Source organism: Sciurus carolinensis, unplaced genomic scaffold, assembly GCF_902686445.1.
Source record: "Sciurus carolinensis unplaced genomic scaffold, mSciCar1.2, whole genome shotgun sequence".
Taxonomy (NCBI): domain Eukaryota; kingdom Metazoa; phylum Chordata; class Mammalia; order Rodentia; family Sciuridae; genus Sciurus; species Sciurus carolinensis.
In genome coordinates, this window is record NW_025920126.1 from 917680 (window position 1) to 943961 (window position 26282).

At 42.0% G+C, this 26282-nt stretch overlaps 2 protein-coding genes across 2 annotated transcripts in view; one reads left to right on the top strand and one right to left on the bottom strand.

Moving 5' to 3' along the window:
• Window positions 1-15137, top strand: part of LOC124973945 (sulfotransferase 1C2-like) — a 98320-nt gene extending 83183 nt beyond the window's left edge. Inside the window, exons 3-6 of the mRNA XM_047537574.1 lie at window positions 12027-12156; window positions 12645-12733; window positions 12877-13057; window positions 15025-15137. Of these exons, the coding sequence (XP_047393530.1) occupies window positions 12027-12156; window positions 12645-12733; window positions 12877-13057; window positions 15025-15137 (513 nt within the window). The remainder of the gene's footprint in view (window positions 1-12026; window positions 12157-12644; window positions 12734-12876; window positions 13058-15024) is intronic.
• LOC124973926 (ral guanine nucleotide dissociation stimulator-like) overlaps window positions 1-26282 on the bottom strand; it is a 334331-nt gene that overhangs the window by 282749 nt on the left and 25300 nt on the right. The window lies entirely within an intron of this gene.

A 26282-nucleotide genomic window follows, 5' to 3' on the forward strand; every position in this document is an offset into this window, starting at 1 on the left:
AGAACGAGGGAACTAGTCTAGTGGAGGGAACAGATTTAGAAGCAGAAAATTATGATCGCCTGAGGTGCTTGCAGTGAGAGAATTTGAGAGCAGCTTCAGGTAAAAGGTAGCATCAAGTAGGGGAACCCACCTATCCTGTGGATGTCTGTGGAGAAGCCCTCTGGGAAGAGATGGGCATGCGTTGACCACTGAGGGAAGTCTGAGCAGGCCAAGCAGTGGGAAGAGAAGGAACAAAGGCACTAGAACAAGAATCACGAGGAAAGGAGAAATCCTGTGCTTCTGGAAAAAAAAAATGAGATCCTTGTAGGTCTGAGAAACAAGGCTGAATGTAGAGGTCCCAGATCACCAAGGGCCCATGTCCCATGCTGGGAAACATGGCCCCTGTGTTAGTTAGGTTTTCAATGATGTGACTAAAATACCCGATCAGAACAACTTAGAGGAAAAGTTTGAGTTCATGGTCATCTGACTCCATTGCCCTGATCCTGAGGTGAATCATGGCAGAAGGGCATGGTGGGAGCTCATGGCAGCAGGAAGCAGAGGGAGGAGGCTGGGGGACAAGATATAATCCCCAAGGCACACATTCAGTGACCCATATCCTCCAGCCTTGCCCCACCTCCCTCCAGTTACCTCACAGTACTGTAGTCCTTTTCAAATTATTAATCCACCAAATGGATTAATCCACTGATTAGTTTGCAGATCTCATATTAAAATCATTTCAATTCTTAACATCACTACATTGTCTTACACATGAGATTTGGGGAACACCTCATACCCAAACCATAATAGCCTCTATCCTGTAGGAGGCAGGGGTTCCTTGAAAATTTTTAAAGCAGTTGACTGGCATGTACTCATCAGTATGATCACTCTGCTGACCTTCTGGAGTTGTTTAATTAATGTTATTTGGTTGAGCAGATGTTTAGATGGCATATGTGATCTCTTGGCTGGGCTGGTAACCATGGACACAATGGAATCACATCAGAAAAAAACCTGCAAACTTGAAAGCCACCCCATTGCCTGGAGACTCTCTTGCCAGAAGTACCTACTTCCCAGTGTTAGCCCCAGGTTGTGTACTGTTCCATCATGCCTACTGTTGACCCAGTGTCTCATTAAGGGAGGCCATTTAGGGACTTGACTGCAGACCTAAGAAGCAGGGAACATTCTGAACAGTGTTTCTTAATTACAAGAATTATTTTTTGGTATCCAGCAGATACACTGTTGCCTAAAATATCATTTTTGTTTTGGTATCCCATTCTTTCTGCCAAGGTACAGGAAAAAGACCCTATTTTAAAATTTATGTAAAGTGTTTTCTCTCTCTTAAGGTCTCCAGTGTTTCATATGAATGGAGTAGGAGTGAAAAATTCACCAAGGAATTTAGATATATTGCAGATTGGCTAGGCTCCTTTTGTGTACCTGGACTCCCTTGGCTTGATTTGTATACAAACATCCTTGTCAACACCAAAAGAGGAAAGGTAGGTGATGCAAATTCTCTGTTTATTTTGCTTATCTGTAAGTAACAAACTTGTTGCAGGTAAATAAGTATGACAAACGACCAATTCTTTCCTGCTGCTTTTTGCTTCTGGGGGTGTTTTGTCAAGTTGCTAAGTTACCAGGCTCAGGAATTCTACTTTGAGGGAATGGAAGTTATTTTAAAACGTCTAAGGAACATCCTACGAGAAAACTCCTTTGCAGTTTGATAAAGAACTGAGGTGTGCTGAAGAATGCAAATGGATGAAGAAAGAACCCCAAAAGTCTTGGAGAGAAAAAACCACAGAGCATCAAAAAACATTGTAGGCAGGCCAAGATGGCGGACTAGAGGGCGGCTGCATTTCACGCTGCTCCAGGACGCAAGATTCAAAAGAGGAGATAGTGAGAGACTTGGGACCAACTCAAAGCTGCCGGGTGAGTCTCTCCTGTTGGGGAGGCGTCCCGGATGGGGCGGTAGCCCCGGAACGCAGGGAATTTGTGAAGTGGAGTTGCTCGGCGAGACGCCCCTCCCCCCGCTGGAGCGGTAAACACGAACAACTGGGATCATCGTAGAGGAGGCGGCTCAGCATAGCGCTTGGACTCGAGCAGCCGCTGGGGCTCCGGGCGGCTGCCTGGGGAGGAGCTGCGTGGCGAGCTGTTTGGACCCAGAACAACCACTTCTGAACACCAGGGGGTTGTCCGGAGGAAGAGGAGGAGTGCTGCGGGACGCTTGGTCTGGGAGTGACTGCATCAGAACCACAGGCGGTTGCCAGAGGAGGAGCTGCATGGTGAACTGTTTGAACTCAGAGCGAGCGCTCCTGAGTGCCGGGAGGTTGCCTGGAGGAGGAGGAGGAGCGCGGCATGTTGCTTGACCTGGGAGTGACTGCATCAGAGCCGCGGGCGGTTGCCGGAGGAGGAGCTGCGTGACGAGCTGTTTGAACTCGGAGCAGCTGCTCCAGAACACTGGTGGCCTGCCTGGAGGAGGAGAGTGGTGGGACGCTTGGTCTGGGAGTGACTGCATCAGAACCACAGGGGGTTGCCAGAGGAGGAGGTGAGTGGTGAGTTGATTGGACTAAAAGCGACTGCTCCTGAACACTGGTGGTCTGCCTGGAGGAGAAGCGTGGTGAGTCACCTGGTCTCGGAGCCACCGCTCCTGAACACCTGGGGGGCTACCCCAAGGAGGAGGAGGAGGAACAGGGCGGGTCACTTGGACTTGGAGTGACTGCCTAGGGCTATGGGTGGTTGGCGGGAGGAGGAGACCCGAAGTGAGTTGTTTGGACTCCCAGTGACTGCGTCGGAAACCGGGCGGCTGTCCGGAGGAGGAGGTGTGTGGCGGGTTTCTGGGTCTCGGAGCTATTGTATGGGGCTCCAGGTGGTGGCTCAGGGGAGGGGCTGCATAGCCAGGCGATTGGTGCAGAGCAGGGTCCCAGGAGCTAGGTGGCTTCTTGCTGGAAGAGCCGCACAGAGACACGCCTAGGGGTGGAGCGAAGTTTCCAGGGCGGCGGGCAGATTCTCTGGGAGAGGCAGCCTAAGGAGACTCGCCTGCGAAGGGTGAGGCTCCCAGGCCCAGGACGTAGGTCTGGGCCCCTGGGATCGTTGCAGAGAAAGACAGCCCAGGCCAGGTGGTAGTTGTAGATTGAGGGGAACCTCTAGGAGGGCAACTGACCAGCGAGACGTCCCCACCGAGTGACTCTTCCCGGCCGGGGGAGGTTTTCCCACAGGGACAGTAAAGCCAGAGACATAGGCACAAACAGGCCTTGCCTCAGCCCGCAGCCTAGTTCTCCATTGGATGACCATTGGTCAACAAGTGGAGGCACCTCTGCCACTAGCAGGGAATATACGCCACCTGAGGGTTACCACACCTAGAGAGGCAGCTTCTTCGTGGAGCTCTGCATTATCAACCTCCTCCAAGACTTCAGGCTACTGAAGGATAAGAGGGGATATACTAGCAATCTTCAGGGACATTATAAGTTGATAGAGGAAATCTGCAATATATTAATGATCCACTGATTCCTGAACAATATGAGAAAACAAGGGAAGAAAATGCCCCAAACAAATCTAGATGTTACATCAATAAAATCCAACGACAGCATGGCAGAAGAAATGACAGAAAGGGAGTTCAGAATGTACATAATTAAAATGATTAGGGAAGCAAACGATGAGATGAAAGAGCAAATGCAGGCATTGAACGATCGCACCAATCGACAGTTAACAGAGCAAATAGAGGAAGCAAAAGATCATTTCAATAAAGAGTTAGAGATATTGAAAAAAAACCAAACAGAAATCCTTGAAATGAAGGAAACAATAAACCAAATCAAGAACTCCATAGAAAGCATAACCAATAGGATAGAACAGCTGGAAGACAGAACTTCAGATATTGAAGATAAAATATTTAATCTCGAAAACAAAGTTGAACAAACAGAAAAGATGGTGAGAAATCATGAACAGAATCTCCAAGAACTATGGGATATCATGAAAAGGCCAAAATTGAGAATTATTGGGATTGAGGAAGGCTTAGAGAAACAAACCAAAGGAATGAACAATCTATTTGAAGAAATAATATCAGAAAATTTCCCAAACCTGAAGAATGAAATGGAAAATCAAGTCCAAGAGGCTTATAGGACTCCAAATACACAAAATTACAACAGACCCACACCAAGGCACATTATAATGAAAATACCTAACACACAAAATAAAGACAGAATTTTAAAGGCTGTGAGAGAAAAGAACCAAATTACATTCAGGGGGAAGCCAATACGGATATCAGCAGATTTTTCAATCCAGACCCTAAAAGCTAGAAGGGCCTGGAACAACATTTTTCAAGCTCTGAAAGAAAATGGATGCCAACCAAGAATCTTGTACCCAGCAAAACTTACCTTCAAATTTGACGATGAAATAAGATCATTCCATGATAAACAAAAGCTAAAAGAATTTACAAAAAGAAAGCCAGCATTACAGAACATTCTCAGCAAAATATTTCATGAGGAAGAGATAAAAAACAAAGAAGCAAATCAGCAAAGGGAGGAATTATCTTAAAGGAACTGTCAAATAAAGGAGGAACCAAGATGTGTCAAAAATTTTAAATATGAACCAAATGACTGGGAATACAAATCATATCTCAATAATAACCCTGAATGTTAATGGCCTGAATTCATCAATCAAAAGACATGGACTGGCAGATTGGATTAAAAAGAAAGATCCAACAATATGTTGCCTGAAAGAGACTCACCTCATAGAAAGAGATACCCATAGACTAAAGGTGAAAGGATGGGGAAAAACATACCATGCACATGGACTCAGCAAAAAAGCTGGAGTATCCATCCTCATTTCAGATAATGTGGACTTCAAGTCAATGTTAGTTAGAAGGGAAAAGAAGGACATTTCATACTGCTTAAGGGAAGCATAAATCAGCAAGATATAACAATCATAAACATCTATGCCCCAAACAGTGGCTCATCCATGTATGTTAAACAAATCCTTCTCAATTTTAGAAACCAAATAGACCGTAACACAATAATACTAGGTGATTTTAACACGCCTCTTTTACCACTGGACAGATCTTCCAAACAAAAATTGAACAAAGAAACCATAGATCTCAATAACACAATCAATAATTTAGACTTAACAGACATTTATAGAATATACCATCCAACCAAGAACGAATACACTTTCTTCTCAGCAGCACATGGATCCTTCTCTAAAATAGACCATATATTATGCCACAAAGCTAATGTCAGCAAATACAAGAAGATAGAGACACTACCTTGTATTCTATCAGATCATAATGGATTGAAGTTACAAATTAATGAAAGAGTAAAAAACAGAAACTACTCCAACACCTGGAGATTAAACAATATGCTATTATATGATGAATGGATAACAGAAGATATTAGGAAGGAAATTAAAAAATTCTTAGAGGTAAACGAGAACAAAGAAACATCATATCAAAATCTCTGGAACACTATGAAAGCGGTACTTAGAGGAAGATTTATTTCATGGAGCGCATTTAATAAAAGAAGTAAAACTCAAAAAATAAATGATCTAACACTACAGCTCAAAGCCCTAGAAAAAGAAGAACAGACCAACACCAAAAGTAGTAGAAGACAGGAAATAGTTAAACTGAGAGCTGAAATCAACGAAATTGAAACGAAAGAAACAATACAAAAAATTGACAAAATAAATAGTTGGTTCTTTGAAAAACTAAACAAAATCGATAAACCTTTAGCCACACTAACAAAGAGAAGACGAGAGAAAACCCAAATCACTAAAATTAGGAATGAACAAGGAAATATCACAACAGACACGACTGAAATACAAAACATAATTAGAAGCTATTTTGAAAATCTATACTCCAACAAAATAGAAAATTTCGAAGACATCAACAGGTTTCTAGAGACATATGAATTGCCTAAACTGAATGAGGAGGACATACACAATTTAAATAGACCAATTTCAAGTAATGAAATAGAAGAAGTCATCAAAAGCCTTCCAACAAAGAAAAGTCCAGGACCAGATGGGTTCTCAGCTGAGTTCTACAAAACTTTTAAAGAAGAACTCATTCCAATACTTCTCAAAGTATTCCATAAAATAGAAGAGGAGGGAACTCTCCCAAACTCATTCTATGAAGCCAATATTACCCTGATTCCTAAACCAGACAGAGACACATCGAGGAAAGAAAATTTCAGACCAATATCCTTAATGAACATCGACACAAAAATTCTAAACAAAATTTTAGCAAATCGCATACAAAAACATATTAAAAAGATAGTGCACCATGATCAAGTGGGTTTCATCCCAGGGATGCAAGGTTGGTTCAACATCAGGAAATCAATAAATGTCATTCACCATATCAATAGACTTAAAGTCAAGAATCACATGATTATTTCGATAGATGCAGAAAAAGCATTTGATAAAATACAGCACCCCTTCATGCTCAAAACACTAGAAAAAATAGGGATAGTGGGAACATTCCTTAACATTGTAAAGGTCATCTACGCTAAACCCATGGCTAATATCATTCTAAATGGTGAAAAACTGAAAGCATTCCCTCTAAAAACTGGAACAATGCAGGGATGCCCTCTTTCCCCACTTCTATTCAATATCGTCCTTGAAACTCTAGCCAGAGCAATTAGACAGACCAAAGAAATTAAAGGGATACGAATAGGAAAAGAAGAACTCAAACTATCCCTATTTGCTGATGATATGATGGTATACTTAGAGGAACCTGGAAATTCCACCAGAAAACTTTTAGATCTCATAAGTGAATTCAGTAATGTAGTGGGATATAAGATCAATGCACATAAATCTAAGGCATTTTTATATGTAAGCGATGAATCTTCAGAAAGAGAAATTAGGAAAACTACCCCATTCACAATAGCTTCGAAAAAAATAAAGTATTTGGGAATCAATCTCACAAAAGAGGTGAAAGACTTCTACAATGAGAACTACAGAACACTAAAGAAAAAAATTCAAGAAAACCTTAGAAGATGGAAAGATCTCCCATGTTCTTGGATAGGAAGAATTAATATTGTCAAAATGGCCATACTACCAAAAGTGCTATACAGATTCAATGCAATTCCAATTAAAATTCCAATGATGTATCTTGCAGAAATAGAGCAAGCAATTATGAAATTCATCTGGAAGAATAAAAAACCCAGAATAGCTAAAGCAATCCTTGGCAGAAAGAGTGAAGCAGGGGGTATCGCAATACCAGATCTTCAACTCTACTACAAAGCAATAGTAACAAAAACGGCATGGTATTGGTACCAAAATAGAAAGGTGGATCAATGGTATAGAATAGAGGACACAGACACAAACCCAAATAAATACAATTTTCTCATACTAGACAAAGGGGCCAAAAATATGCAATGGAGAAAAGATAGCCTCTTCAACAAATGGTGCTGGGAGAATTGGAAATCCATATGCAACAGAATGAAACTAAACCCATATCTCTCACCATGCACGAAACTAAACTCAAAATGGATTAACGATCTCGGAATCAGACCAGAGACCTTGCATCTTATAGAAGAAAAAGTAGGTCCAGAGCTTCAACATGTTGGCTTAGGACCAGACTTCCTCAACAGGACTCCCATAGCACAAGAAATAAAAGCAAGAATTAATAACTGGGATAGATTCAAACTAAAAAGATTTCTCTCAGCAAAGGAAACTATCAGCAATGCAAAGAAAGAGCCTACAGAGTGGGAGAAAATCTTTGCCAATCATACTTCAGATAGAGCGCTAATCTCCAGAATCTATAAAGAACTCAAAAAACTACACCAAGAATGTAAATAACCCAACTGACAAATGGGCTAAGGAAATGAATAGACACTTCACAGAAGAAGATATACAAGCAATCAACAAACATATGGAAAAATGTTCAACATCTCTAGTAATAAGAGAAATGCAAATCAAAACCACCCTAAGATTCCATCTCACCCCAATTAGAATGGCAATTATCAAGAATACAAGCAACAACAGGTGTTGGCGAGGATGTGGGGAGAAAGGTACACTCTTACATTGCTGGTGGGGCTGCAAATTAGTGCAGCCACTCTGGAAAGCAGTGTGGAGATTCCTTAGAAAACTTGGAATGGAACCACCATTTGACCCAGCTATCCCACTCCTTGGCCTATACCCAAAGGACTTAAAATCAGCATATTACAGAGATACAGCCACATCAATATTCATAGCTGCTCAGTTCACAATAGCCAGATTGTGGAACCAACCTAGATGTCCTTCAATTGATGAATGGATAAAGAAAATATGGTATATATATACAATGGAATATTACTCAGCCATAAAGAACGATAAAATTATGGCATTTGCAGGCAAATGGATGAAACTGGAGAGTATCATGCTAAGTGAGATGAGCCAATCTCAAAAAACCAAAGGAAGAATGATATCGCTAATAAGTGGATGATGACACATAATGGGGGGTGGGAAGGGTTAGTGTTGGGGTTGGAGTTGGGTTTAGGGAGGGGGGCAGGATTGGAGGAAGGAAGGACTGTATAGATGGAGGGGAAGGGTGGGAGGGGAGGGGGGGAAGGGAAAAAATGGCAGAATGAATCAAACAACATTACCCTATGTAAATTTATGATTACACAAATGGTATGCCTTTACGCCATGTACAGACAGAGAAACAACATGTATCCCATTTGTTTACAATAAAAAAAATTGTAATCACAATATGCTGTTAACAGCTAGAGTCAATCACCAAGAACAAGTCAGGTTAGGAAGTTGGAATATTTAATCAGTGAATTGTGGGGTACCATCTTGAAAATATCATGGATTAGATTAGAATGAAGAGAAGTCATGGACACTCTTGATCTGAGAAGTGTTGACAGTTCAGATGCCTGCGAGGCCTCTTGCCTCTTCTCTGCTGGGCCAGTTACTGCTGAGGTGTTTTGAATTCCTAAAAGACTTATTCATTTGTTTACCAGATAATTTTCAAGCTGGGGATACAGTAATAGCAGACAGATACAGTTCATATCATCATGGAGTTCACTTTCTGTTCCTCTTAGACGCTGTCTATATTTGTCAGGATTCTTCTCTGCTAGTGACAGAAACCCAGATTATAGTGGCTGAAATGAACAGAGAATGAATGACTTTATAAACTGTGAGTCCATGGGTGAGATGTGTTCATCACAGCAGTGATATTAGGGACTAAGGCTCTCTTTCTCTACCTCTGGCTTTGTTTCCCTCTGGGTTCATCCTATAATCATGTGAACAAGATTCTTCCATGGAGCCAGGGAAGATGGCTGTAACAGATACAGGCTTCAGTGGTCCCATCCTAGGACCCCCTGGGAGAGGTGAATTGTGTCCATTTTAACATCTCTGAATTAAACTTAGATCAGTTCTTCTCAGACTATAGCTTATCTCTGAACCAATGAAGTTACGATGGCCAGGCTATTGCTTGGGCTGGGACACCATGAATGGCAAGAGCGGTTGGGTCTATTGCAGATGCAGAAGGTGGAGAGAGAGAAATTGAATGACCCATAGTAACAATAAAACTACCTGTGGCCACCTGAAGTAGTCAACATAGAAACCTCCAGAGATCCACTAGTTCTGGTAGAATCCGTACCAGCAATGGCCAGACACACCCCTCTTCAATTCCATTTCCCTTGGTCCCACTCAAATAAAAGTTAACGTTTAGGAGCAGAGCCTCCTGACTAATCAGAAGCAACCTCTCACTAGTCCCACCAGAACTTCCAGCCTAGATATTGTAGTAACATTATGTTTCCTTGACCCATGATGGTACTCACAAAAGCTAATGAAACTACCCCAAGTGTGGCAAGACACAAACACAAGTGGCGTCATGTCTGAGTGACATCAGGAAATACTGAACTGCAGTTTTGAATCATAAGCCATGGCAGACAATGGGGTCTATGGAGAAAGTGAAAAGGGATGGCTCCCTTTCCTCAGTGAGTTTGCAATCAATTTTATTTATATATATATATATATATATATATATATATATATATATATATATATATACACATTTTTTTTTTCTTTTTCGTACCAGGGATTAAACCTGGGACACTCAACCACTGAACTGCTGCATCCCCAGCCCTTTTATATATTTTATTTAGAGAAAGGGTCACACCTAGTTACTTAGGGCCTCACTAAATTGCTGAGACTGGCCTTGAACTTGCATTCCTCCTGCCTCAGCCTCGGAAGCAGCTGGGATTACAGGCATGCACCACCACACCTGACCTATAATCAATTTAAAGGGAAAAGATAAACACAAAAGTCGAGCATTAAGCTCCAGAACAAGAGGCATTTATCTGTTAGCATTCATCTATGATATAATAAAGCATTGCATTATTGTTATTGCAGAATAGAACAGTAAAGAACGGGGGCCCGTGGAGACTCTTTGTAAGCATTTCTGGGCCTACTCTGGCTGCTGCTGTAGGCTTGTGGTAGACTTTCTGGAAAAGATAGAACCTAAAGTGGGTCTTAGAAGATAAACTGAAGAGATTGTGTGCAGAGGATAGACTTCTTCCTCTGTACTGACCATGATTCACTTGGCATCCTCCCTTGTAAGTTGCATGATATGATGCGATTGCTTCTTACCATTAAGGAAGGTTGCTCAGGAGATCTGAAGGAACTGGCCTCTTCTGAAAGTTAGATGGAAGTTTATGAAGGTTGTCGATTAGAGGAATGTTAGCATATCATACTTAGCATAAATATATGATTTCCAAACATGAAGTTTATTAAAGGAAAGTGGGATCTTTGGGGGGCCATTCCTAGCCTTTGAGTTTGATGTTAACTAGATAGTGGTTTCCTTCCAAACTTGTAGAATCAAGGGTGGCCATAGCTACTTCTTACAGGGATAACAACCAGTATGTGGACATTACAGTTGACTATGAAGCATCAGGCTTCTTCCCTGTCACCTCCAGACTATCCTAAAAGTAAACATCTTATATTGAAAGTATTGGAAGGATAATAGGAATTCTTCAGACTTTTAATTTTTATTTCCTCAAAGACTTTACATTCCCCAAAGTGGATTTTCATAATCCCTGGATGGTCCCAAATTTTACCATATCCTTCTGAAATGGGAGCCCAGGCTTCTCTGAGAAAGCCTGTTCCTGGGAGTGTTCCAGGGTGGAGCCATGTGATCAGCTGAGCCAGGCTGGGGTTGGGCAGCTGGGTGAAGAATAGCTTATGGCAGACTTGCTCTGGGGGGGCTGCTCTTCCAGTCTGTCCTGTAGGTGCTGAACTTCCTGGAGACAGGCTCTCTTCTGAAGGGTGTCAGGAGAGAGTCTGCAAGTGAGGGTTCCCTTCCTGTTTCAGGCAGATGACCTGTGAACAAACCTAAGGGAAAGCCAAGTTCAGAGGAGGAGACCTCCCAGCTTGGACCCTATCTGGAGGATATTTGAAATCCTATTGTTGAAATCAGCACAGCACTGAAATAACTGTGCATGGATCCTGGGTGGCTAGTTGAGAGACCACTTTGGAGTTGATACAAAGTAAGTTTATCTACCTATCTCATTTTATCATAATGAGACAAAACTTGGTTAAAGGAAAGGTTGTGAAGAGGAGGATGGGAAGTTGTGGTTAAAGTGAAACCTAAAGCAATGTTTTGTAGGGGCAGAGTTGAAGTGATTAGAGAAAGAAATAATAAAGTTGGAGACGCCAGAAGGAAGATATAACTATTTTCTTGTTCCAAAGTCTAAACTCTAACCATGAAGCTATCCTGATTTACCAGGAAACCAAGATGAGGTTGTTAGAAGGCTCATCCACCTGCATGTGGCATTTTTTTTTAGTCACATGACAGTTCAAAGTTTCTAAAGAAGGATTTTGCCCCTGCTACCAAGTGGGAAATCAGGAATCAGACTAATTGATTAAAGAATTAATAGGACAAGGTTGGAAACAGAGCATAATTGTCACAGAAGCATAGAGAGTGGGCAGGGAGGTTACAAAGCCAAGTCACATTGCCAGTTCAGAAAAGCTAAACAAGTGTGTGCAGACATTCTCACACACTCACTTGAAGACTAAATCCAAGTGAGTTCTGTGAAAATCCATTTTTATACCATTTTTCATCCATCTGCTTCCTTACCCCAAAGTTTCTTTTTGTAGCTCGAAATGCCAAAGACTGTATGGTTTCTTACTACTATTTCCAAAGGATGAATCAAGTACTATCTGACCCTGGCACCTGGGAAGAGTATTTTGAAGCCTTCATTGATGGAAAAAGGTAAAAGAAGATGCTTCACAAACCTGTATTCCCATTCTAGTGAGACTGACTACAGAGAATCAGACATACATTTGACACTTTAGAACTTTATGTGCCTCTTTAGGTAAGTCCTGCCAAGGACTGGGACCAGATGGAGCAGCTTGGCCGCTTTTCTACTATAGACCCACAGTCCTCAGCAAATATCTCCCACCTGATCTGAAGGCCTTTATTCCGGGTCACATGTGCTGCAGAGGCACTCCCATTCCAAAGGGTATCCCTGTCTCAGTGAGGGCACACATGTTTGTACCATGATGACTCTTTAGGTAGCAAATAAATCCAAGCCTATCCCCGTCCACATGACCCACAAAATCAAACAGATCAGGACCCTTAGGAGGTATCTGATCCAGAGTTTGTCCACTCTCTTCAGTGCACTTCAGATCAATGAACCCCTGACCCTCAGATGGTTTTGTACCATCTCTATGTAGACTGCTCTTTTTGTCTCTTCCAGTGGGTTGGGGTTCCTGTTTTGACCATGTGAAAGGATGGTGGGAGAAAGACAGATATCAGGTTCTCTTCCTCTTCTATGAGGACATAAAAAAGGTAAGTAAAGAACCACTTCAGACACAGGGTCAGAGAAACCTGAAGTTGTTCAGAGCTGTACTTCTGAGAAGAAAGTCTGGAAGGAAGGAATGATAATTTTCTGCCACTCTCCTCCATTCAATCCTATGTCACCCTCACCACAGGACCCAAAACATGAAATTAAGAAGGTGGCACAGTTCATAGGAAAGAACTTGGATGAAACTGTGCTGGATAAAATTGTCCAGGAGACATCATTTGAGAAAATGAAGGAAAATCCCATGACAAATCGTTCTACAGTTCCCAAAACTATCCTGGACCAGTCCATCTCCCCCTTCATGAGAAAAGGTGTGTGGGGCCTCTTTATCAAATGATTAGCTTGCCTAGTAACATTGCCAAGATGATATTGGGTTTCATTAATTTCAAAGCAACACATTGACTACTCATTGTCGACTCTAGTAAGATTGGGTACTTGATCTTATTGTAGAAGACAGAGTTTTACAAACAGCAATGGAAATGCAATCTTGTAAATGACTAAGGGCAGGAGCCACTGTTGATTCAGAATTCACAGGAAGCCCTGAACATGAGCATCTGGGACCTCAGCAGCAGGAGGTCACAGCTCTTTGCTCTAAGATTCCATCACTTACAAGGCTCAGCTACTGTCCACATCTAGGCATGTCTTCTGTCATGACCAGTGTCCTGTCTTTTTGTCCATTGTGCCTTTATCCTACCTGTACTATAGCTTCTACTGCCTCAATTTCTGCTCATACCTTGGTCTTGACCATGACCCAAACCTGCCCTACATCATGATTTTCAACTGCAACTACTGCTGAGAACTGCCTCCTCTTAGTTATTTCTTGCTTCCAGTTCGCAAAAGAGGGATTCTAATTGGTCCAGCTTATATTTTTCAAGGAAAAAAAACTTCATCATTTTTAAGAAACAATACATTAAAATTGTTTAAAGTTAAATCAATTCAATACTATCTCTTTAAAGAAAATCTCCACCATATTCCACTGCCCAAAAGTCCTTTTGCTCTGTTTTATAATCATACTCTTTTCATTTTTTACAACAGTTGAACTATGGTGTGCATACTTGCGCATGCTGTTTTGTGATGTCTTTTCTTCCTTCCCCTTTTTTTGGTAAGCAACTGAAATTATTTCATTGTACTTTTAAATCTAAGAGTACTTGATGCTTCAGAAACAAATCAAATGATTCCACATCTTTTCACATAATGGTGGTGATTTGACAAATAGCCCTTCTTTGGGCCCTTATATACCCACTTTCTATACACACTTTTCCTTCGGTCTCATACAAACACAGAGATATGTATATCATATGTGGCTATCCTATACAAATTTGCCTACCAGAATGTGAGGCAGCCTTTCAGAGCAAGGCATATAGATCCAATTCCCTCACTGCTTTTTAAAATCCCCGGTTATACCAAAGTGGCATAACAACTCATAATTCACCCAACTGTGAATAGACCCTTCAGTTATCATTGCCTTCAGTTTTCATTATGAATAATGTTACAGTGAAAATTTTGTGCATGTGTTCTTACTTCCTGATGCTTTTCTGTTACATAATTTTTTGGAAGAGACATTGGTGGGACAAAGAATATTTCCTAATCTAAAATTATTTTAATTACTGCTATGTGAAAATAGTATCTCATTCTAGCTGATTTCAAATTATTTTATGTTACTGTATAATCTACATTGATCTTAAGAACACGGTTTAATAAACTTTGATAAATATATGTAGCCATACATCCAGAACCCCAATCAAGATATCAGACATTTTCATTACCCCAGAATGGACCCTCTCATGTCCTGTTTTGATCAATCTGTACCTGCAGAGACAACTGGTATTCTCATCTCCATCCTACAGATTGATTATACTTGTTCTTGAATGTCATATGCATGGAACCACACAGTATACTTGCTTATATCTGGGACCTTTGGTCAACATAACATCTTGAGATTCCTTCAGGTGGTGTATTTCCATAGTTCATTTATTAATTGATTTATTTTTGTCTTTAAAGTGCCCAATGTGTGAGTATACCACAGGTGGGTTGGGTCATGCCAGGTCACCAGCTCCTGGTACCAGTTGTGATTTTAGAAGCCCATTCTTCTGCACAGAGTACCATAGGACTGCTTCTCATAGCAGAGAGCTGCAGATGGAAGGGAATCCATTGATGGCAATTGGATGAGTCAGGCTATGGACAAGCCAAGCCTAATGTGGGTGCCCCACTGCTTAACTCGGGGCTGCTCAACCTGTCAATAAGATAATGACATGCCTCTCTGGTTTCCATCTTCTAGGAACTGTGAGGGATTGGAAAAACCACTTCACAGTGGCCCAGAATGAAAATTTTGATGAAATCTATAGGAAGAAGATGGAAGGAATTACCATAAACTTCTGCCTGGAACTCTGAGAAGGTAGTAAAGAAAAGGGTGGAAGACAAGAACACAAATGCTATCTTCAATTCTCTGCTGCAGTCAAACAAATCTCTGAAAGCACATTGTGAGTGTTCATGATTATGGTACAAACCATGTTTGTGATTATGAACAGTATATCACAACTTTGCCAAAAGGAACATGCCTAATGCCTATTTTCTCCTCTATTTTCCAAAGTAAGAATAAGACATCTTAATAAACTAGGTAAAATATAAAAATTAAATACTACAAGGATCTTTTAATCCCCATTCTTTAGGGAAGTATATTCATTTTCTAGACTGTAATATAACAACACCTGAAGAACAAGTAGACAAATATTAGAAACTAACAACATGAAATTTCTGATGTCTTACCTAACCGCTTAGGGAACACTGGTCTGGGCTCAGTCCTGGGGTTCTTCCTGGTCATAATGGGAAGTGATATAACGCTGGTGCAGTCAGTACTAAAAAAAATGTGTTCTAAGAACCCTGACTGTAAGCAGAGAATGGTCACAGAGTAAATATTGAACATCCAAAACCAAATTAAGAGACACCTGGTGCTAGGTCATTTAGCAAACAAAAACATGAGGGTGGTATTTGTGAGCCCAGGTTGGACCCTGGTAAAGGCAGAAAGTAGGGTACACAACTGGTGTCAACAATGTCAGTCCAGGTGTGGTGCTAAACTTGGAGACTCCTGGACCTGAGCTTCACTGCTGTACCCTCTGGGGGACACTTTCTAACCGAGTTAGGTGTCATTTTTACCCAGTTCCCATATTTTCCCCATTGCTCTGCATTTACTCATCCATTTACTTATCTGTATGTCCCACTACATTGTAAACCCCTTGGGGTTCAGTTTCATGTCTTATTCACCATTTTACTTCCAGTGCCTAATGAGCTTAGCATATGCCAATAAATCTTGTTGCATGAGCAAATGAAAGCACAGATTACGGGAAGGTAGGCACATTTAAAGTTACTAAATCCCAACTTTGACCCTTTCCTTTAAGACCCAAATCAGAGTGTGCACTAAGCCAAAAAAATTATGGATTTCTTTTAATCACTGCTAAAGTTTGGACCTGAATTCTCCCACAAAGTTCCATGAGTTAAAGGCTTGGATTTCAGTGTGTCCCTATTGGGATGTTGTGAACCTTTTAAGAGGAAAGGCTTAGTGGGGGGTCTCCAGGGCATTGGGAATATGCTCTCAAAGAGTATAGTGGGACTCCAGGCTCTTCTTCTTTCTCTCTTACTTCTTGGCCATGAGGTGAGCAATATCTCTCTGCCACACACTCCCACCCTACTGCCTCCTTACCAGAAACCTAAAAACTACATTTCTACCCAATCATGGACTACAACCTCAAATGCATGAATCAAAATAAACCTGATTGTATAAGGTATTTTTTACAGTGATGGGAAGCTGATTAACAGAATCACCATGCACTGGCACTTCTAAATGATGTCAGTGGTAAAACACACCCCTCTGGAAAAAAAAAGAAAAGAATCTTCCATTGGACCAACTCCTAAGCAATTGTTTATAATTAAATTTATACAGTTAAAAGCACTCAGTTTTAAACACATGTATGTAAGATTCAAATTAACATTTTTATTATGTTAAAAAAAGTTACCTGTATCCTCACTGAATTATAAAATTTATTGGTTCTATGTCTTATTCACCTTTGTATGAAATTTGATTCAGAGATTCACCTGGAAAAATCTTCCATAATACACAGAAACCGTGAGAATTCATAACCAGAAATAAATCCTGTACTATAAAGCATACTCAATGAACTATTTCATGAAGAAAAAATGAAAAATAAAAGTAAGAACCAGCATAGGGATACATTACACTAGAAGAATGATAAAAGGAGAACCAAGTCTGAATTACACATAAGAAATAAATCAAAATGGCAGGAAAGAAGGAAAGAAGCAAATGAAGGAAATAGGAGAGGCAGCTCAACAGTAACCACACTTGTATTTGGGACAAACCTGCAGATGGGGTTCAGTGGAGACTGAGACCCATCTTCCACTTATAGCCTGGAGTAGATATCGGGGCATAAGGGAGTGGAGGAATTTTGGTGTTTAGGTCATTGCTAGGAGGTTGTCAGGGAAGAGTCCTTTTGGTCATCACCAGTATTATTTGAGGTCGTCACTGTTTCTTGTTGAACCAGGCGTTTTCAGAATTCCAATCTCAGATAGCAATTCCATTTCTCTGTATGATGATGAAGTATTCCTTGGGATTTCTTTGCATGATGGCAGAGCATTGTCTGGGGTTTAATGTCAGGCTAAGTTAGAGTGACCAAATGGTGACTCTTATTCTAAGATGGGGGATATATTTTGAAATGGTGTTGCCTGTGTCAAGTTCCACCTAATATTCCTGCCTTTTTCTTTTTATTTGATAAGAAAGAATTGAGGTAGGGGTGAAGTGAGAAGAGGCAGTGATGTCTCTTACACTACTTCCCACTGAGAGAGGACATCAATTGAAGACTCCTGTAGGCATTTATATTGAGCAATTCTAATGGAGCTCAGCAGGATAATGTTCTGGATTATGTGATTAGTATTGGCATTGATGGTTCTCTGTGAAAAGGAGGTGAAGAGCTGAAACAGGGAGGGCCCAAAAGCAAGGTCAATACAGAGAATTGGGAAGAGGAAAGGGTCTATTCAAGAAAACACAGCTAGGGAAGAAGGTCATCACATGTCCCATGAGGAGGAGTACTGATCTAACTTGATAGCCTGTTCTCTTAATTTTTATTGCCAATCCTCACCAGGCCAGATTTGCTAGTGTAAAAGCAGCAGATTTATTGTAGAAAGACAAAGATACCTCATCTATGGTTAATAAATCTGGACATCCTCTGTTTTGGAGGACAGTTTCTGCCAATGAATCTATTTGGTCCTGAAGCATAGATAGTTACATTGCGATTTCTCTAAGGCTACCAGCCATTTCTTTAGATGGTACTGCAAAATGAGTGTGGAAACTCCTACTCCTGCCTCCTGTGCCCACTGCTGTAGTTAAGCCCAGGCCTAAAAGGGATAGATCATTGTGTTCTGAGTAAGGTATATACTGGGATAGGAGTGGGTCCTTCTCAGTGGAATATAGGAGGGGTGGTGTGAGAAAGGCCAGGGTGCATGTTTCTGTCCAGTTAGTGAGTAAGCAGACATAAGTGTTATTTTCACATAGGATGAAGTTTCCTTGATTATATTCAAGACAACCAGGGAGGTGATAGGAGACTACTTGTTTTTGATGGAGACTACTGGGGTCTCATGTCCACCCCTGGTAAAAGGTAAAGGTGGTAGCCCCAAGAGTCTGGAGACCAGTATTGGTGTTTGAAAGATGAAACTTTTCAAATAAAATTTGATATGTTGGGAGATTTAAGAATACCCACCCAGGTAGAGGAAGGAGATTTTAGTGGTCTAGATGGTAGGGGGTAGGTTTTAAGTTTAGTAGAGGCACATTGGTTAGTTGACCTCTACCTTGGCAGAACAAGGACTGGGTTTTGGTTAGAGGTAAATTCCAAAGAGCACAGAGAATGAAGGCTCTCATAAGTTTGTTCGTGGGTCTCTTATAGTTAATGTGTTCAAAAGTGGGATTGGGAAGAGAAAAGGTAGAGTTAACACAAAGAAGAAGGAAGCCCACTGGAGTTTCCTTTTCTGTGCCCTGGATACAAAGAGGAGTCTGAGAAATAGGGGGTTAAGTAAGGGCACCCATCTGACCTGTTATGGGGATAATAATGCATGAGACAAAGTATTTGGCACTTATATATCAAAAAGTGATGTATTATATGGTTGATTCTCTGAATTCTGTTCTGTCTTCTCAGTGCATGTGAAGGAATCCTTTGGTGTTTGCTCATGTGGTAAGAGGAGCTGGCTGGGCTTCATACCCTGGTGCCCATAGGGGTAAACAGATCCAGCAGGAGGTACTGGATGTGTTAGTGGAATTTAATTTACCAGCAGGTCAACAGAGGTTTTAATAAGTGCAGACATGTAATGAGGTATTGGGGCCAGATAAAAGGAGGTAGAAAAGAGAAGAAGGAAAGCTGAAGATGTGAGAAGTCCCAGTAAGTTCCTTGAAGCCATGGTTCATGCATGAATTTGAAAAATTGAGCTGGAGTGTTCAGGGGTTTGGGAATAGAGACCAAGCAAATCCTGTCTAGTGGGGATAATAAATTGGCAAAAGTTGGGACAGCAAAGAGATGGGTAATAAAGAGACATAAGTTTATAAGGCAGAATCTTGGTTCTCTAGGTCTTCATCTGGGTCAAGTGTATATAAGTGGGGCTTATGAAAAAACAAGAATATTTTATAGAGCAAGAAGGAGTGTGGGGGAGATAAATTGTGTGTTGATGAGTGGAGATGTTGCCTTTTTAAGCTTGGATGGTATATCTCATGTGGGAATGATTTCAGTTTGGCTGCTGTGGGTGTTGTCAGGGCTACCTGATGTGGACTGACCTGTTCTGGGTTAAGGGGAGTAGGAGAGTCTGTTCTTCACATCAGGTCTCCTGGCTGTAGCTATTAGTGGATATGGAAAAAGATAAGCCCCAAAATAATATGACCTAGGGAGAAGGAATGAGGGAGTAACTTTCTTTCCCAGTAACAAGACAGGCCCTGGGGAGGAAATTTCCAACAATTCTGAAATGACAGCTTCTGAGAAGAGGCCAAAGCATTGATGTAACCCTAAAACTGACCCCGCACCTTCCATGTGGCCCAGTAAAGATAGTCCAAACAGACATACTCCTTAATTGAGTCACCTCTCAGTGTAACCTATATAAACCTAACCTTCCCCCATTTTGGACAGTAGCTCATCTTCTACCAGGAAAATGGGTCTTTCAGTGGTGTCACTCTGTTCCTGAATAAAAGCTGCATTGAGTTCATCTGTAAAGTTGGCGTCCAACCTGGTCCTTTTGTGCTAACAGTCACAATGGAGTCTCATAATTGTCAATAGGTTTAGGAAAGAATTTTTCTGCATATTATCTGCTTAGGTGTTGCCTCAGGTGTAAGGCTGGTCAGGTATCAGGAATGGGAGGGGCTGAGAAAGAGAAATGGAGCTCAAAGGGACAGTCTTAGAGAAGCTTGAAAGGGCTTAGCTTGAGAGGTTTTCAGAGGAGGATCCATAAGTGAAGAAGAGCCAAGGGGAGAAACTTGGTTCAGGGAAGTTCAGTTTCAAGCATTAGTTTGGTCAGGTGCAGTTTTAGGAGGGCATTTGCACATTCTACCTTTCCTGATGATTGATCCTGGGGGCAGCATGGGATATGGAGACAGTGATGTACAATCCAAATGTAGGGAACCCCTGGTTAGGTTTCCTGAAGAGGGACTGACAGAAGAGGAGGGGAACTGACCTTTTACCCAGTCATTTATTTCTTACTATAATATTTTTATAATTTCATTTTACAATCAAGTCTGGTTTTGCCATTGCAAATAGGTGAAAAAAAGGGGCAAATATCCTGAGTGAAATCGGAAATGGAAAACCAAAAGAATAGATTGGGGGTCGGGGGCACTGAGGAGAATCATTTTTTGGTGATCTATTACAAACCAGCCATTTTTTACAGGGAGTCCCAGATGAGAATACATATATATATATATATATATATATATATATATATATATATATATATTTTAAAAATTTTTCTGAGGCAGAATAAGATGGAGTAGGGAAGAGAAAATAGGGAGTATGGAGAGGTGTGATGGGGACTACTTAAGGCTTTGTGTAAGAACAGTGGTGGCCAGTCGGGGAAGGGTCTTGTCAGCAGCCTGCTGTGCTGCTACACCTGCTAATGCATTACTTTTGCTTATCAGGATGGTTGATCCTTGGTGTCCTTTGCAATGAATGACTGCTACTGCCATCCATTTTGCAGCCTTAAGTATGTTGTGAATGAGATGGCTGTTAATGATGGGTGTCCCTCTGGTGGTTAAAAATCTTTGCTCTTGCCAGATCACGGTATGGAAGTGAAGCATGTGAAAGGCACACTTGGAGTTGGTGTATAGGTTCACTCTCTGTCCCTGACATAAAGTAAGTGCATTGGTTAAAGCTATTAATTCAGCCTATTGGGATGTGGTTTGGGGAGGTAAGGTGCCTGGTTTTATAATCTAGTTATTAGATATTGTGGCATATCCTGCCTTAGGATGAGGATTTCTGAAGGAACTTCTATCAATAAACCATGAAGGGGCATTGAGTAAAGGAATATCTAAGATATGGGAAAAGTGGGAAAATATGTTATCTAGAAGGTCAAGACGAGTGAGAGGGAAGAGGGTCTGAGTTATGTGAAAGAAGAGGTAGAAGGGTGGCTGGGTTAATGGTTTACAGTGATGGAAAGATATTAGCGGATTGTCTACAAAGAAAGTATGTATTTGCTGGAGTCTGAATTGGGGGAGGGATAGGACACAGAGATGGCCATTTAGTTCCTTCAGATTATGAGAAAAGGATAGTAATATGTTGATAAAGAGTTAATTTGTTGGCCTCTGAGGCTAAAAAGGTGGTAGCTCCAAGTGCATTTAGACAAAGGAGGTCAGTCTTGAATTTCTGTGTCTAATTATTTTGAGAGATAAGCCACTGCCTTGGGGGAATTTCCAAACATCTTACATAGGAGCCCCAAGGCTATGTTCCAGACTGCAAAGACATATAGAGAAAAAAAACGGTTATTGTGGGTCTGAAAGACCCAAAGTGGGGGCCTGTAGGAGGGCCTGCTTTAACTTTTGGAAGGAGTATTAATGGGAAGAGAAGGTTGTGTGACTCATAAAGGTCACTGTGAGAAGCAGATAGAAGGGCTTACAATAAAGCCAAAGTTAGGAACACAGAGTTGGAAATAATCTGCTACCCCAGAAAAGAGAGAAACTCATATTTGGTAGTAGGGTCAGGAAGGTCCTCAATGAATTGTTTACAGGCAGTGGGAATGACTCAAAACTGAGGAGTGAAAATGAGGGAAGGCACAGCAGCCTAATTTATTTAGAAAATTTAAAAGGAGGCTAATGTATTTAATAGAAAGTTCATGGGAGGGACTACAGAAAAGAAGATCATCTATATACTGCAGAAAGAGACTAGGGAGAGGTTAAGATTAGTTAGGTCATGACATAAGGCCTGGCTGAACAAGTGGGGCTGTCTCTAAAGCCCTGAAGAAGGATGTGCAGGTCATCTGGGTATCAAAATGAGTATCAGGGTCCATCCACACAAAAGCAAATAGATCTTAAGAAGAAGGATCTAATGGGATAGTGAAGAAGGCATCTTTAAGATCAAGTACTGATAATTGAGTTGTAATTGAGGGAATATGAGAGAGCAGGGTGCAAGGGTTAGGGATTTCAGGATAAATTGTGACTGCAGCCTGATTAATCAGGCAGAGGTCCTAGATTAGTCAGAAGTACCATGAGTTTTTTGACAGCCAGGATTGGGGTGCATATCTATGTGTCATTCTGATGCATGCTTTATCTTTTAATCATGTGTATTTTCTTGCCTACTGGCATGTTTATATATATATATATATATAACTTATAAAATTTATTATGGTATATAAACAACTTATTATTTATACGTGTATATAAATAATAACAAGTGAGAAAATCATCTTCTGTGTGTGTTTTGCTACTCTGCTGGGACTTGGCTCTTTGCAGTTTACTGTAGCTGAAGGTACCAGAGGCCTCACATTCCTCCATGTCCCTGGTTGGGTCTCCCCTCTGTCCCTGGTTTGAGAACTTCCCAGTCTCCCTGCTCTTTGAGCTGTCATGTGCTCTCATTTATACTGGAGGTTTTGCTGTTGGCAAGGGGGAGGGTCCTAGATTCATCAATCAGTCTCAGTCATCAGTAGACCTGTGACCCTGGCCTGTGACCTTCCCAAGTGTTTCCTAGCCACTTCCTCCCACCCCTGTGGGGACAGGAAAGCCAGAGGGGACACAGGAACCAGAGAAGGCCTTTCTCTAGCTGGGGTGAGGCCCTGAGGATGCTGCATGGCCTTATTCTTCCCTTGTCCACAGAACTGGGGAGGTCTCCCTGGGGTTTTTTAGTGGGAACCCATGGGGTTCTGGTGAGAACACCTGTGCTGCCTTGGGGTTGCTTTAGATCGCAGCACCAGGGCTTTCTTATTCTCTTTCAGGCCCCTGCACAGTCAGACTCACCACTCAAGTGTCCTGCAGTTCATGACCTCAGCACTGGGGGAGCAGGTTCCAGCTGTGTCCCTCGGATTACCTGTGCCACTTTAGCTTTGGGGGTTATGTTTTGTCCTGTGACCTCTGTTCTCCAATGAGTCCAAGAAAAGTCTGTTATTTGCAGTCTGCTTGGCCTCTGCTTGTATTTATGGGAGGGGTGCTTCCCAAGCTCTTTGCATGCTGTAACTGAAGCTGGAAGTCCCCTTGTGGCTTTTTGATTGCTGCACGCCCACCTGCCCACCAGTTGAAGGGTCCGTGTTGACACAGACCTCCTGACCTTTTCAGAAGCCTGTGAGAGAAATCCCCACTCTGCAGCAGAAGTCAGGACCCCTCTGTGACTGTCCAGGTGCTGCACACCCTCCCTGTTCTCTTCATTCCATGTCACCTAGAGTCCCCCAGACTGCTGTTACAAAGTCTGCATGGGTTCTGTCAGAGATGTCTGAGAAGCGCCTCCTGGGATGGGCTCCTTTCTAGTCTTCCTCAGTGTCTCCACCAGGATTTTTTATCTTTGCTAGACAAACAAGGCATTTCACCAGTCTTTTGAAAACACAGCCTTAAGTGCCCTTACCCCAGCCTGCTGTTTTCTTCCACTGAGCTCTGCTAAGCTGCCTGTGGGTTCTGCATTAAGTGTCAGCTCTCCATCTAGCAGACAGGACAGCCTTCCTGTCCCCGCTCCGTCATCTGAAACCAAATAACAAACCCTTAAAGGGTCAGGGGACTAGCCAAAGAATAATTGCTGTAAAAACACACATGTCCTTCCTTCTGCTGGGGAAAGTCATCCTGTAGGGCAGGTGAGGGAGGTGTAGGTGCAGGTCATCTAGGAAGAGGTTGCACAGGGTGAGCAGGGTGTGTCTTGGGTGTGGAGGTTGGCAGCAAGAGAGGGTTGATGTGCAAGTAAATATATCAAGGGTGGTGGAGGCTGGGCTTCTCTGTTGGAGAAGAGAGCTGTGAACAAGGAAAGAAGTAAGAATAAACACGGGGAGTGGGTCACAGGAGGCATCGGTGTGAACTCAGATTTTTGAATGTAGACTATGTATACATACACACATTGCATTAGAGATGTGTATGCCTGTGTGCAAATACATGAGTCATATGTATACACACAGACCCCATTACCAGTGAGCTTCCAGATACCAGGTTTTTATTTTTATTTTATAGCAGGGATGGAACCTAGGGCCACATACCCACTGATCCACATCCCCAGCCCTTTTTATTTTTTTTTATATTTTGAGCCACTGTTTTGCTAAGTTGCATAGGGCCTCGCTAAGTTGCTGAGGCTGTTGTTGAACTCACAATCCTCCTGCCTCAGCCTCCCAAGCCACTGGAATGCCAGGTGGCTTTTGTGTTTCAATCCTCATGAAAGGAAATAGAATATCTGGGAAAAATGTCCCATTTCAGGGCTGGTGCAGGGAAAGTACGAGATGATGTTGGAATATTTTATTGTGGCAGAGACTATGAAAAACCATGAGTACATGTCCAAAGGACACAGAACCCAGCTTGAAGGGATTCCTACCTGCCAAACCTGGGACAATGAAATCATCCAAGTAAATAATAGTAATGAATTCTTACTCTTTGAATAAAACCAGGAAAGATGAGACCATACCAATAAACGTGAATAAACTGAAAGTTTGAGGAATGGGACATTTACATAACTTCATTATTTGTCTGTAGGAGGCTTGTGCGTTACAAGGAAAAAAGGAAGAAGTTCATGGTGCAGAGCCCAAGCAGCCACTAAGTTAAGAGACCAAGTGAACATCACCAGGAGTGAAACAAGTTGAAATTGTGTCCACCTGAGAAGATGTGATGCATAGCATTCCTTCTGTGAGGCTTGCCAGAGACTTTAACCTGAATCTAATTAGCATCAGGCAAGCCAAAACTGGGATTTGCTGCTGAAGACCTGGCCAGTAATCTTTGAATCCGTCAAGCTCAAGGAAGTCAAAGGTGTGTTGAGAGATGTGACAACTCAAAGCAGTGGGTGATTCTGAACAGGTCCAATGTGGTAGAGTCACAAGACAAGCAGTTCTCAACTCCTGTGGGCTGGATTAGAGTCTTTGTTTCTACAGTGGTGTAAAAGCAACCTGTGTTCAGTAGGAAACCTATAAGCATTATTTTTAAATAATTTTTTTGGATGTTAAGAGACCTTTATTTTATTTGTTCACTTTTATAGGGTGTTGATGATGCAACCCAGTGCCTCTCACATGCCAGGCAGGTGCTCTGCCACTGAGCCTCAGCCCGAGGCCCCGTACATGCAGTTTTGAATTTGGATCTTTTCCTGGGGATGTGCCCTAGTCCTCTCTGGTGTGTGACAGCTGTAGAGAGCTGCAGGCCCCAGCCAGCCTGTGATCATGAAGGCCATCCAGTGACAGAGTGTGCCCTGCTGCCAAGGCGGGAGGAACAAATGGATACATCCCATGCATTTCCGAGTAGTGGTGTGTTTGTTCCCCTTAGGACGGGTTTGTGAGGCACTTGGAAACTGGCGGGATCTGAGGAGCAGAGGGTAGGAATGTCCCAGATTTAACTTTCTGAATTGTAGGGTGTGCTGTTATGTCGGCACACGTCCCTGCTGGTGTGAAACATGCTGCACACTCTGGGGTAGTGAAGGAGCATGGGTAAAGTAAGGTGTAGGGCTTCATCTCCTCCAGGGAGGAGGGAGTGGGTTTGTGCACCTGCCAGTGATTCAGGATGCCATTCATCACAGCAGAATGCCAGTCCTTCACCTGCTACCTGTGCCTTCTGTCCTGTGGGGTCTTGGATGTGTTGTCATATTTCTCAGGCTACCTATCTGGAGTAGAAAGGGATTATTCTTCCATGTGAGATGTGGATACGATGAGGATCCTAACAGGCAGCTGCCATTGCACTTCCTGCCTCTGCAATTGGCGAGGAACCTCATATGGCGGACTCATACTGCCTTATCCTGTGACTGGCTCAGTTCACTTGGCACAGTCTTCAAGCTTTATCCATGTTGCTGTATATGTCAGAATTTCCTTCCTTGTTAAGACTGGATGAGATTCCATTGTACGTCTGCCCGC